The 13,627-nt window shown below is 42.0% G+C and overlaps 1 protein-coding gene across 1 annotated transcript in view; it reads left to right on the top strand.

Annotated features, from left to right (window-relative positions):
• The first annotated feature begins 4,880 nt into the window (after positions 1–4,880).
• Positions 4,881–13,627, top strand: part of zdhhc2 (zinc finger DHHC-type palmitoyltransferase 2) — a 170,360-nt gene continuing 161,613 nt past the window's right edge. The window contains exon 1 of the mRNA XM_041191238.1: positions 4,881–5,054. Within this exon, the coding sequence (XP_041047172.1) occupies positions 4,931–5,054 (124 nt within the window). The 5' untranslated portion in view covers positions 4,881–4,930. The remainder of the gene's footprint in view (positions 5,055–13,627) is intronic.

Consider the following 13,627-nt stretch of genomic DNA (forward strand, 5'->3'; position numbering starts at 1 on the left):
TGCCCTCTCTCCCCTGCCCTGTTTGTGTGTTGCATAGAACCCTTTGCTAAGTCTATCAGGAAGGATCCGGACATAAGAGGGGTGACAATCCCAGGCAGTGGAGGCACTCAGGTCAAAGCCTCCCTGTACATGGACAATGTCACCGTCTTCTGCTCGGATCCGCTGTTGATGTGTAGACTGATCCACATCAGCAACCAGTTCAAACTGGCTTTGGGAGCCAAGATAAAGCGTGGGAAGAGTGAAGCCATGTTCTTTGGGAACTGGGCTGACCAATCCTTTGTCCCCTTCACAGTTAGGGCTGACGGCCTGAAAGTGCTGGGGATATGGTTCGGAGGGACCGGGGCCTGCGTTAGAAACTGGAAGGAGCGAGTGTCTATGGTGAAAAGAAAACTGGGCATGTGGGGGCGACGCTCCCTCTCCATTGCGGGTAAGAACCTGGTCATCAGGGGTGAGGCACTCTCGCTGTTGCTGTACCTGGCGCAGGTCTGGCCCATTCCACACTCCTGCGCGATGGCGACCACCCGAGCCATCTTTCACTTTATCTACAGGTCAAAAATGGATTGTGTCTGCAGGGACGCAAAGTACAACCCTCCAGATAAAGGAGGAAAAAACGTGCCCAACATCGCCCTCATACTGATGGCCACTTTGTGTGCAGCTGCATCAAGCTGTGTGTAGACCCTCAGTATGTAATCACCAAGTGTCACTAAGTGCTGAGGTTCTACCTGTCCCCAGTGTTGCGAAGGATGGGTCTGGCCAAGCTGCCGTGGAACATTCCAAGTAGTTGGACTGTGCCGCACCACCTGTCCCTCGTGGAAAAATTTATGCAGGGAAACACCTTTGACCACAAGTTCATCAGGCAGTGGTCGGCACGTAACGTCTTAGAGACCCTGAGGGAAAAGGAGAGGGTGGATTCTGTGGGATGGTTCCCCAAGCAGACTCTCAGTCATTTGGCAGAATGCCTCATCGGCAGAACTTTCCAACAAGTACCAAGATGTAGCTTGACTGGTGGTGAGAAAGGCCCTCCCCCTCAGATCCTTCCAACACGCCAGGAGTCTCATCCCCTCTGCACGTTGTCCTCGAGGTGGCTGTGGTGGGGATGAGACCGTTGTTCACCTCCTTGTGGATTGTGCCTTTGCAAAGAAGGTCTGGAGAGAGATGTAGTGGTTTCTGTTGAGGTTCATCCCGAGCAGTTCTGAGACACAGGACTCTGTGCTCTACGGGCTGTTCCCAGGGACACACCGAGACAAACATCAGCTGCAGCTGGAGGATCATCAACTCAGTGAAAGACGCTCTTTGGTCTGCCTGAAACTTGTTGGTCTTCCAGTGCAAAGAGTTGTCCCTGACCGAGTGTTGCAGACTGGCACATTCCAAAGTCCAGGACGACGTGTTGAGGGATGCACTAAAGCTTGGGGCAGCCGACACAATGGGGAAAGGTTGCTGTCTAAGACCTTTCTGTCACAGTGCACCGAGGGGCTGGGAACTGTTGAGAGCCCCTCAGGCTGTACAGCTCAAAATGAATGTATGTATTGAATACTAATTGTATTATAATTGTATTGAAGCACCTCAGAGTCCAACATGATGTATGTTGATAACTCCAATACCATTGTCTGATTGTCTGCATTGACCATATTGAAATGATTGTAATATTCATTGATTGTATTGATGCACCTTGTGATCTATGTGTAAAAGTTGAATCTGATTGTACTTATGTGATGGTGATTTTGAAATGTTTTGGAATGTTCTTGCAGTTATTTTATGAATAAAGTATATTTTTCAAAAAAAAAATCAACAGTACAATACCACTGATCAGCCGAATTCCAGCGGCTGTGGTCATACACAAAGAAAGAAGGATAAAAGGAAGACTGAAGGCCGGGCAAGGCAAGAAAACCCGGGACCAACACTCCAGAAGCAGATCCAAAGTTGGACCTCATGAGCAAGTACTCGCCAGCAGGCTTGATCAACCTGAGGACAGACGGGTAATATCACACACATAAGGGAGTATATGGTTAATGTAATTGGGATATTTAGTGATTAAGCTACCTTTAGTAAAGTAAAACATTGTGATTGTTTAAGTGGAAACTTGTGCATCCTGGTTGTTACCGATACCACTGGCAAGCACGGAAGACTTGCTAGACATGGTTCAACACTTATGTCTCCGATATTGAAAGCATAGATTGCTTTATTATAATAAAAACAAAAATAGCTGGAATAGCTCAGCAAGTCTGACAGCATCTGTGGCGAGGAAGACAGAGTTAACATTTTGAGTCCATATATGACTCTTCATCAGAACTAAAGAAAAATAGAAATGAGGTGAAATATAGCTGTTTGAGGGGCTGGGACAGGTGGAGCTGGATAGAGGGCCAGTGATAGGTGGAGGCAAAGAAGAGATTGCCAAAAATGTCACAGACAAGAGGGGTGTTGATGGTGGTGATATTAGCTAAAGGATGTGCTCATGGTGACATTAAGGGTAGGAAGCAGGACAAGCAAGTGACAGATGGCCCTAGTGGGGGGTGGGGTGGGGGAAGGGATTGAAATGGGCTAAAAGGTGGAGATAAAACAATGGATGGAAATAAATTTTAAAATAATAATAGAAATAGTTGGGAAAAGAAAAATATATTTTTTAAAAGATAAATCATTAGAAAAAAGGGTGATCGGAGAGGGGGTGGGGATGGAGGAGAGACCTTATGATCTGAAGTTGGTGAACTCAATGTTAAATCCGGAAGGCTGTAAAATGCCTAATCAGAAGATGAGGTGTTGTTCCTCCAGTTTGTGCAACTGGAAAACACAAACTAGAGGAACAGCACCTCATCTTCCAATTAGGCACTTTACAGCCTTCCGGACTTAACATTGATTTCAACAACTTCAGATCATGAACTCTCTCCTCCATCCCCACCCCCTTTCCGATCCCCCTTTTTTCTAATAATTTATATATTTTTAAAATATATTTTTCTTTTCCCACCTATTTCTATTTTTATTTTTAAATTTATTTCCATTCATTGTTTTATCACCTTTTAGCCCATTTCGATCCCTTCCCCCTACCCCACCCCCAACTAGGGCCATCTGTCGTTTGCTTGTCCTGCTTCCTACCCTTAATGTCACCATTAGCACATCCTTTAGCTAATATCATCATCGTCAACACCCCTTTGTCCTTTTGTCTATGACATCTTTGGCAATCTCTTCTTTGCCTCCACTGGCCCTCTATCCAGCTCCACCTGTCCCACCGCCACCACCCCCCCCCCCCCCAAACAGCTTATATTTCATCTCATTTCTATTTTACTTTAGTTCTGATGAAGAGTCATATACAGACTCAAAATGTTAACTCTGTCTTCCTCTCCGCAGATGCTGTCAGACCTGCTGAGCTTTTCCAGCTATTTTTGTTTTTATTTCAGATTTCCAGCATCTGCAGTATTTTGCTTTTATCTGATTGCTTTATCATGATGGGTGCAATAATTCAAGTAAAGGCAAGCATTTATGTAAGCACTTTTAATGTAAAAAAAGTTCAGATGCTCACAAATATGCATAAGCAAACCAAAATTGAGCTAGAAAGCGAGAGATTAAGGTAGAATGACTTAAAGTTTGACTGAAGAGATGGATTTTAAGAAGGCTTTTAAAGCTGGATGATAAGATGACCACAGAGAGGACAAAGCACAAAATTCCAGAGAGTATAACCAAAGTGACTGTGCTGGTGGGGCATAGAGGGCCAGGGATGGATAAGATGTCAAAGGCAAAAGAATGGAAAATTTGAGGGGAAAAAGAGGGCTGGAAGAAGCAATAGAAATGTGCTACGAAGAAGCGATGTAGGGATTAATAAACAAGCAAATCATTTAAATATGTTGCATTAGGGGATTGGGAGCCTGTGTAACCCAGGGAGAAGGATATTGGATAAGCAGGACTTAGGGCCGGAAGCGGCAATTTTGGACAAGTTTAAGTGTATGAAGGGTGGAAGATAGAAGTCAACAAGAAGACCGTTGGGATAGCCATGTTTGATAAAGGTTTCAGAATATTAGAGGTGGTTTGGTAATAGTCGGGTTTGTGTGTTTAAATTCAGTATTGAACTCGACAGGAAATCTGGATTGCAAACGGCCTGGTTGTTCACAAAATTTCCAAAAACTATCTGATCGTTACTAAAGCTGAGTTTATGATTGTGTGGCCGTAATTTAAAACTGCTTCGTTCTTATCCGTGAAGCATTTTTGGTAATTACTACAACGTTTCTAATTGTCCATGCTTGTGTTACATTTCATTACTTTTTGCTGCTTGAAATTTTTAGCTAACCAGTTATTTTCTGCAAATTGGTAGCCCCGAAAAGTTTTTTTTATGGGGGAGGGGGGTTGACAAATGACAAGTGGGCGACTGGGTTTCATTCTCCCTTTCATCAGTAAATTAGCCATCGAGGAATGAGAGCAAAACAGTGATGCTCAAAATTCTGAATCTAATTGTGGACAAAACATTTTGACGTTAAAGCAGAATTCATTCATATACAGGTGTGCTTAATCATAATGAATCACACTGCATTAAATATGAGATTTTGTTCAATGGAAAACGTAGGCATTTAACTTTTCCAGCGAGTCCTAAATAATCGAGCTCGGGTGTGATGCCAATTTTAAAAAAGGTAAATTATCATATTCATCCTGGATGATTCGCTAGCTCTTAATTGTACTTAATTAAATGTGATTATTGTGACGCTATATATATTATATTCTATAGATATATTAATACAATCCATTATATGGCAATGTAATGTCCGGGGTGGCAGTGCCAGCGCCAGCTGACAGTGTTTAGCCCCGCTTGCGCTGTGCAGTGTTTAGACCTCACGTCACGGTGGCGGGCCGCAGCTCTCAGTAACGCAGTTCAGCTCAGCACCAGCACCGCCAGCTCTGCCCCGCCAACACCGCCGCCAAACAGGGGAGAAGCCGCAGAGGCGAGGAGAAGATGGCGCCGTCGCGTTCCCGCACCCTGAGGAGGTGTCAGCGAGTCTTGTACTGGATCCCTGTCCTCTTCATCGGGCTCATCGCCTGCTGGTCCTACTACGCCTATGTCATCCAGCTGTGTGTGGGTAAGACATTCAAAGCAGCTCCTATCACTCACCGGGCACGGTGGAGCCGAGCCGATCCAGAACCGTCGGCGATACCGGACTGAGTGAGGTGCATGGCACGGCACCGCCCCGCTCCCCGGGGGGAGTGGAGGAATCCCTCTCTCTATCTCTTTACCCCACCCCACCCCGGGTCTATCGCCCCCGCTCTGCCGCGTTCTGTTTGTAAACAGCCGATGGCTCCTCACCATTTTGAGTGGTCGCCGCCAGGTATCCGGCACCCACTGCAAATGTGTTCTGTTAACATTCAGTCAGCAAGGAACATAAAAGGAAAAGTCAAACCCCTATTAATAATACAAGTTAAATGGATACAAAGAGCGAATGTTTTTTTTTCAATTATTAAATTGTTTGTGTTGCTGACAGGCTCAGATACTGTGGTCCACACGTGAGGCGCAGATGGAATTTTTTGGTGCGTTTTTAAATTGAGTTTATTGTAACCTGGATAATCCCTTGCATAGGAAAGGGGTCAGATCAATATAGTAGAATCGATTACAAGTTTCCAATTTGCGTTAACTGTATGACATTGTTTTATTTCAACTCAGTATCCACGAATGCTGTTTTGGGTGGGGTAACACGTCAATTCAAGGTACTGTATACAGTATTGAGATTTATTCCAAACTGCAATGAGAATTAGAGTTTGTTTCACCCCAATATTAGTAATATGTTCATTTCATTTATAGAGAAAGGCAGACACTTGTTTTAATATAGATGCATCATTATTAAGGAAAATTCTGATGGTTGGGGTGTCAAAAACCAGGGGGCATAGATTTAAGGTAAGGGGCAGGAGGTTTAGAGGGGATTTGAGGAAACATTTTTTCACCCAGAGGGTGGTTGGAATCTGGAACAAGCTACTTGAGGGGGTGGTGAAGGCAGGAATCCTCACAATGTTTCAGAAATGTTTAGATGAGTATGCCATAGAAAACAGGGCTACAGGCCAAGTGCTGGATAATGGATTTAGAATAGATAGGTGCTTGATGGCCAGCATGGACATGATGGGCTGAAGGGCCTGTTTCTGTGCTGTATAACTCTATGACTCAATGACCTAATGCTCCAGGACTAAGTTAAAAAAATTTTATATTAAGCAATTTTAACTCAAAGTGGCCTGGGTATAAAATTGAGAATTAGAAGTTATGTCTGTCTAAAGATCTGTGAAACTTCATTTAGGATACCTCAAAGACCTTTTACCATCCTGGCACCAAATGCAGCACCAGGGAAAATAAATTGATTGCCATGATATACTTTAAACCATTTTAGAGAAAATATATTTGAATTATTTCCCATCAAAAGATGTGAAATTAATTACATGTTATTCCTTTACTAATGGCAGATATGGGCCCCAAGGTACTATGTTTGTTTAATCAACATATACTAAAAAGAGCTGTATATACCAACATTGTTTTGATCTAAGCAGATTCTAGGTGAAATAAACAGAAACTGTCTGAAATCTATTGGAAGGCCCAACATCGCCTGAAAGAGGAAAGATAGGCTCATGGTTTGGGTGTGGGTTCTTCATTGGAACCGGCTCCTTGTGAAATATTAATCTATCTTCTCTATTTTCAGATACTAATGTCTCTTATTTATTTCCAGCATTCACCAATTTCTCTTTTTCTTTAGAAAGAAGCTAGGTGCTTTATCTTCATTTTTGGAGATTCACTTTATGCCAACATGCAGTCTTCCCGTTCCTTTGCTTGTAGATTTAAAATAGCCAGGTTTTAAAAAGTCATGCTTTTAGAATTATTAAATAATGTGTTTGTGTATTTACAAACACACACACATACGTATGCATGCATAGGGGTGAGGGTGAAAAGAAGAACCCCAAAACCACCTGAAAATGATTTTTATAAAGATTAACGCTCAAGGAAAAAATCTATTTCACTGTTGCAATACTTTTGGGCCTCCAGTTGCAGGTATGATATAACACTGTAGCAGCATCTTGTGGTTGAAGTGAGCACTGCAGAAATGCAGTGTTATGCAGAGTAGCAAATGCAGCAGGGCCTGAAAAAATTGAACATTCTGGCATTTATTCAAGCTCATTTCATAATGCATCAGTCTTGTGACTGAATAAATAACTGTTATACTTTATGAGCACACAGGATAAACATAACTTTATATCATAAATTACAAATGACAGCTTTAAAATAAAGGAAAAGTCTTGCATTTATATAGTGCCTTTCACTACCTCAGGAGGTCTCAAAGTACACCACAGCCAATAAAGCACTTTCAAAGCCTATTCACTGTTATAATGTAGTGAAACAGGGTAGGCACTTTGTGCTCAGGAAGGTTTAACAATCAGCAATGCGAAGCATGACCAAATAATTTGTTTTGGTGATGTTGGTTCAACAATAAGTATTGACCAGGATATCGGAAAACCTGTGCTCTTCTTCAAATTACATCTACCTGAGAGGGCCGACATTTAATGTCTCATCTGAAAGATGACATGTCTGACAGTGTAGCATTTCCTCAGCACTTCACTGAAGTGTCAGCCTGGATTAACTGTACCATGGTAATAACGGATCTGGAATGCTAAATTTTTAATGCCCACTCAGTTATCTGTTTCATGTTTCCGGCGTGCAAAGTTCATTCCTGGGAGCACTACGATGAAAATATACCCAATTATTTCCTCTGCAGTTTTACTCAAACAGAGAAGCAATAAGGGTTCATATCATTAAAATCACTGGATTAGAATGCAGCTTTTACAGACTCAAAAAATATTGCCAATGTTGCAGATATTAAAGTAATGATTTAAAAATTTTAATAACTGTTAATTGTAGATGCTTTGGTTTTAATTTTCAAAAATTCCCTAGATCCTGGAAAGGTCTCAGCAGTTTGGAAAATAGCAAATGTGACTCCTCTTTAAAGAAAGGAGGAAGACAGAAAACAGGAACTTACAGCCAGTTAGCTTAACATCTGTCATAGGGAAATTGCTGGAATCTATTGTTAAGGAGGCTATAGCAGGGCACATAGAAAATATCAATGCAATTAGGCAGAGTCAACTTGGTTTTGTGAAAGGGATATTGTGTTTGACTAAATTATTTGAGTTCTTTGAGGAAGTAACAAGAAATATGGATAAAGGGGAACCTATGGATGTGCTATACCTAGATTTCCAGAAGGCATTTGACTTGCTGCCACATCATAGGTTACAATGCAAAATAAGAGTTCGTGGTGTAGGGGATAACATATTAGCATGGGTAAAGGATTAGTTAGCTTACAGGAAACAGAGAGTAGGCATAAATGAGTCATTTTTGGGTTGGCAAGATATGATGAGTGGAGAGCCAGAGGGTTCAGTGGTGGGGCCTCAACTATTTACAATTTATATCACTGAGTCGGATGAAGGGATCAAATGTATGTTTGCTAAATTTGCTGATGACACAAAGATAAGTAAGAAAGTAAGTTGTGAAGAGGACATATGGAGCCTGAAAAGGGCTAGAGGTAGGTTAACTGAGTGGACAAAAATTTGGCGGATGGAATATAATGTGAGAGAATGTGAACTTGTCCACTTTGGCAGTATGTTATTTAATTGGAGAGAGATTGTAGAACTTTTGAGTTTTTTTTTAATTCACTCATGGGATGTGGGCATCACTGGCTCAGCCAGCATTTATTGCCCATCACTAATTGCATTTGAGAAGGTGGTGGTGAGCTGTCTTCTTGAACCTCTGCAGTCCATGTGGTGTAGGTACATCCACAGTGCTATTAGGGAGGGAGTTCCAGGATTTTGACCCAGCACCAGTGAAAAAACGGCAAAATATCTCCAAGTCAGGGTGGTTTATGGCCTAGAGGGGAACTTCCAGGTGGTAGTGTTCCCATGTGTCAGCTGCCTTGTCCTTCCAGATGGTAGTGGCTGTGTGTTTGGAAGGTGCTGTCTAAGGAGCCTTGGTGAATTGTTGCAGTGCATCTTGTAGATGGTACACACTGCTGCCACAGTGCATCGATGGTGGAGGGAGTGCATGTTTGTGGATGTGGTGCCAATCAAATGGGCTGCTTTGTCCTGGATGGTGTCAAGCTTCTCGAGTGTTGTTGGAACTGTACCTATGCAGACAAATGGAGAGTATTTCATCACACTTCAGACTTGTGCCTTGTAGATGGTGGACAGGCTTTGAGGAGTCAGGAGGTGCATTACTCACCGCCAGATTCCTAGCCTCTGACCTGCTGTTGTAGCCACAGTATTTATACGCTAGCCAGTTCCATTTCTGGTCAATAGTAACCCCCAGGATGTTGATAGCGGGGAATTCAGAGATGGTAATGACACTGAATATCAAGAGGTGATGGTTAGATTCTTTTGTTGGAGATGGTCATTGCCTGGCACTTGTGTGGTGCGAATGTAACTTGCCACTTGTCAGGCTAAGCCTGGATATTGTCTCGATCTTGCTGCATTTGGACATGGACTGCTTCAGTGTCTAAGGAGTCACAAATAGTGCTGAACATCGTGCAATGATCAGTGAACATCCCCACTTCTGACTTTATTATGGAAGGAAGGCCATTGATGAAGCAGCTGAAGATGGTTGGGCCTAGGACACTACCCTGAGGAACTCCTGCAGTGATGTCCTGGAACTGAGAAGATTGACCTCCAACAACCACAACTATCTTCCTTTGTGCTAGGTATGACTCCAACCAGCAGAGAGTTTTCCCCCTGATTCCCATTGACTCCAGTTTTGCTAGGGCTCCTTGATGTCACACTCAGTTTAATGCTGCCTTGTTGTCAAGGGTAGTCACTCTCACCTCACCTCTGGAGTTCAGCTCTTTTGTCCATGTTTGAATTAAGGTTTGAACTCATGAGGTCAGGAGCTGACTGACCCGGGCCGAAACCAAACTGAGAATTAGTGAGCAGGTTATTGCTAAGCAAGTGCTGCTTGATAGCACTGTTGATGACCTCTTCCATCACTTTAGTGATTATCAAGAGTAGACTGATGGGCAGTAATTGACTGGTTTGGATTTGTCCTGCTTTTGGTGTACAGGGCACACCTGGGCAGTTTTCCACATTGCCAAGTAGATGCCATTGTTGTAGCTGTACTGCAACAGCTTGGCTAGGGGCGCAACAAGTTCTGGAGCGCAAGACTTCAGTACTATTGCAGGAATGTTGTCAAGGCCCATAGACTTTGCAGTATCCAGTGCCTTTAGCCGTTTCTTGATATCGCTTGGAACAAATCAAATTGGCTGAAGACTGGCATTTGTGATGCTGGGGACCTCCGGAGGCGGCCTAGATGGATCATCCACTCAGTTACAGAGGGATCTGGGTGTCCTGGTACATGAATCAGAAAAAGTTAGTGTGCAGGTACAACAAGTGATTAGGAAAGTAAATGGAATGTTGTCATTTATTGCAAGGGGAATGAAATGTAAAAGTAGGAATGTTTTGCTACAGTTGTGAGACCGCATCTGGAGTGCTGTGTACAGCTTTGGTTTCCTTATTTAAGAAAGTGTATAAAAGTGTTGGAAGCAGTTCAGAAAAGGTTCACTCAACTGATAACCTGAGATGGTGGGTTATCTTATGAGGAAAGGTTGAAGAGGCTGGGCCTGTAGCCATTGGAGTTTTGAAGAATGAGGTGATCATATTGAGACATACAAGATCCTGAGCTGACTTGATAAGGTTGATGCTGAAAGCATGTTTCCCGTTGTGGGCGAGACGAGAACTAGGGACACAGTTTAAAAATAAAGGGTCTCCCATTTAAGATGGAAGTGAGGAGAATTTTGTTCTGAGGGTTGAGAGTCTTTGGAACTCTTTCCCAGAGAACAGTGGAGACAGGGTCATTGAATATTTTTAAGGAAGAGGTACATCGATTCTTGACAAGAGAGTGAAAGGATATCGGGTGTAGGTGGGAATATGGAGCTGAAGCCACAATCAGATCAGCTATGATCTTATTGAATGGCAGAGCAGGCTCAAGGGAGCAAATGGCGTTTTCCTACTCCTGATTCGTATGTTTGTAATAGTTTGAACCATTGTTTTGAAAAAATTGTGACATCAGATAATGTGGTCTTGCTCCCTTACTTCTAGGTCATTCCTTCAATTGATTTCTGGCAGATCAGAAGTGCACATAAGCAGTTATCATGTGTTATGGCAAAGCTAAATGATAAAAAGGTTTCACAGATTATAATCTTCCAACGCATAAGGCAGTAAGATCTGGTGAATAATTAGGATGGCTATTGGTTGCAACCTGGATCAAAACGTTAATCTGGCAAATCTATTATATCTTAGTCAGTAGTTTGCAGGCAAATCTTTCATACAAATAAACGTTTTTATTTTCTTAGTAGATCTGCAATGACAGTGCTCCAGATAACCTGGGGCAAAGAGCATTGTTGTGGTATTTAGTTGAGCATTTGAAGCTGCTGATCCACATGCACAAATCTAAGCTATTGTAGCTGCTTATAAGATATTAAGGACAGTAGCCTTGACTCCATCAGCTTTCTCAGTTATCACTTCAGGCTGAAACAAGAGATACAAAGCCTTGGCAATCTGCTTCAACACCAAGCTCTGCGGACCCCCCGCCCCCCCGCACCGCATTCATTTGTAAGAACAGGAGTAGGGCATTCAGCCCCTTGAGCCTGTTGTATCATTCAGTTGACCATGGCTGATCTGTATCTTAACTCTATTTACTCACCTTGGTCCATATCCCTTAATACCCCTGCCTAAAATAAATATCAGTTTTGAAATGTTCAATTGGCCTAACTCCAACAGCTTTTTGAAGGAGAAAATTTCAGATTTCCACTACATTTTGTGTGGAGAATTAGTGCTTCCTGTCTTCACCCCTGATGTCTCATTTCTAATTTTAAGGCTATACCCTCTTATTCTGGGCTCTCCCACCAGAGGAAGTAATTTCTCACCATCTACCCTATCAAATCCTTAAATCATCTTTAGTACCTCAATTAGATCATCCCTTAATCTTCTACACTCAAGGCAATATAAACCAAATCTCTGCAATTTGTCCTCACCATTTAACCCTTTTAATCCCAGTTTAAATCTGGAGAATCTGCACTGCACTCCATCCTTCCTGAGGCGCAGGTCTCAGAACTGAGCAGATGCAGTCCAAACAGAGCTCTGTACAATTATAACATAACTTCCATTGCTTGTATTCCAGACTCCTTGAGATAAAGGCGAAACTTCCATTAGCTTTTGTAATTATTTTTTGCATGTGTCACCTAGTTTTTAATGACTTCTCCACAGAAACTCCTAAACCTCTCTTTCTCACAGTTATAGCTTTATGCCATTTTTGAAAACACTGACCTATCTTTCTTTGGTCCAGAGCGGATGACCGCCACATTGAACTCTATCAGCCACGATTTTGCCCACTCAATCCATAAATGTCCCTTTGCAATTTTCTGCTCTCATGTATATTACTTACTGTGCAACCCAACGCCATGTTGTCAACAAACTTGGATATGAAACTCGACTTTTTATTCCTTTATCTAAGTCATTTATAGATATGGTGAAAATCTGAGATTACTGGTGGAACACTACATGTCACATTCTGCTAATTGGACTACATGCTCTCTCCTATTTCCTAACCAGTTTCCTACCCATGCCAAAAGATTGCTTCCAGTTCCACCTGCTGTCATTTTTGTTTGTGTGGCACATTATCAAATGCTTCCTGGAAGGGAATATCCATATATATTCCCTTATCATTATGACATGAAAAAATCAACTAGGTTAGTTGTAATGGCTTAACCTTTGTAAATTGATGCAGGCTTGCTCTGGTCAGTTCATTTTTGTTCAAGTGCTTCGCAACTTTATCTCCAATAGTAGATTCCAGTAACTTCGCCACATCTGTTAGGTTAACAGGTCTGTAATTTCCTGGAGTAATCTCCATCCTTCCTTAATAATGGCATTATGTTAGCAATTTTCAATTCAATTCAATTCCTGAATCTAGAGAGTTTTTGAAGATTGATCCCCTTCTTAAAATCTAACTCTTTAACAATGTTATTAGCTACCTATCCTCATCCCTCCTATGGCTCTCTGTCAATCTTGTCTGATTATGCTTCCACTTAGTGCCTTGGGATGTGATCCTATATTAAAGATGCTATACAAATTCATATTTTTTTATATATAATAGCCGCCATATAGTGTTATATGCCACATATTGTATAATGTGGAGAGCTCAACATATGTTACAGTTTGTGTTAAAAATTTAAATTTAGTCTATAATTATCAGTTTACTGTGGTATGTTTTGAAGCAGAACAAATGGGAAACCATTCTGTAATGATATCTTCAGTCCAAATATTAAGATTGAAATAATTCAGCTTGTCTACTTGTGCAATAACCTAGCTAATTTTATGATAGGCCAACGGAAAAATGAAATACAAAAAGAAAAATCAATTCTGCATACACATAACATTGTTGCATGGTTTAATTGCCATGTTTTAGCTCCAAAATATAGGGCAGAATATTTCACTCATTGGACGGGCGTATGCCCTACCCAAACGAGCGTAAAATGACACGTGATGATGTCGGGCAAGCATCCCAATGTCATTGCGCACTTGCATGATATTTCGGTCAGCAGGCATACATGGGAGTCGGGAACGTGCCCGCCGACAATTAAGCAGCCTATTA

This window comes from Carcharodon carcharias, chromosome 1 (genome assembly GCF_017639515.1).
Source record: "Carcharodon carcharias isolate sCarCar2 chromosome 1, sCarCar2.pri, whole genome shotgun sequence".
Taxonomy (NCBI): domain Eukaryota; kingdom Metazoa; phylum Chordata; class Chondrichthyes; order Lamniformes; family Lamnidae; genus Carcharodon; species Carcharodon carcharias.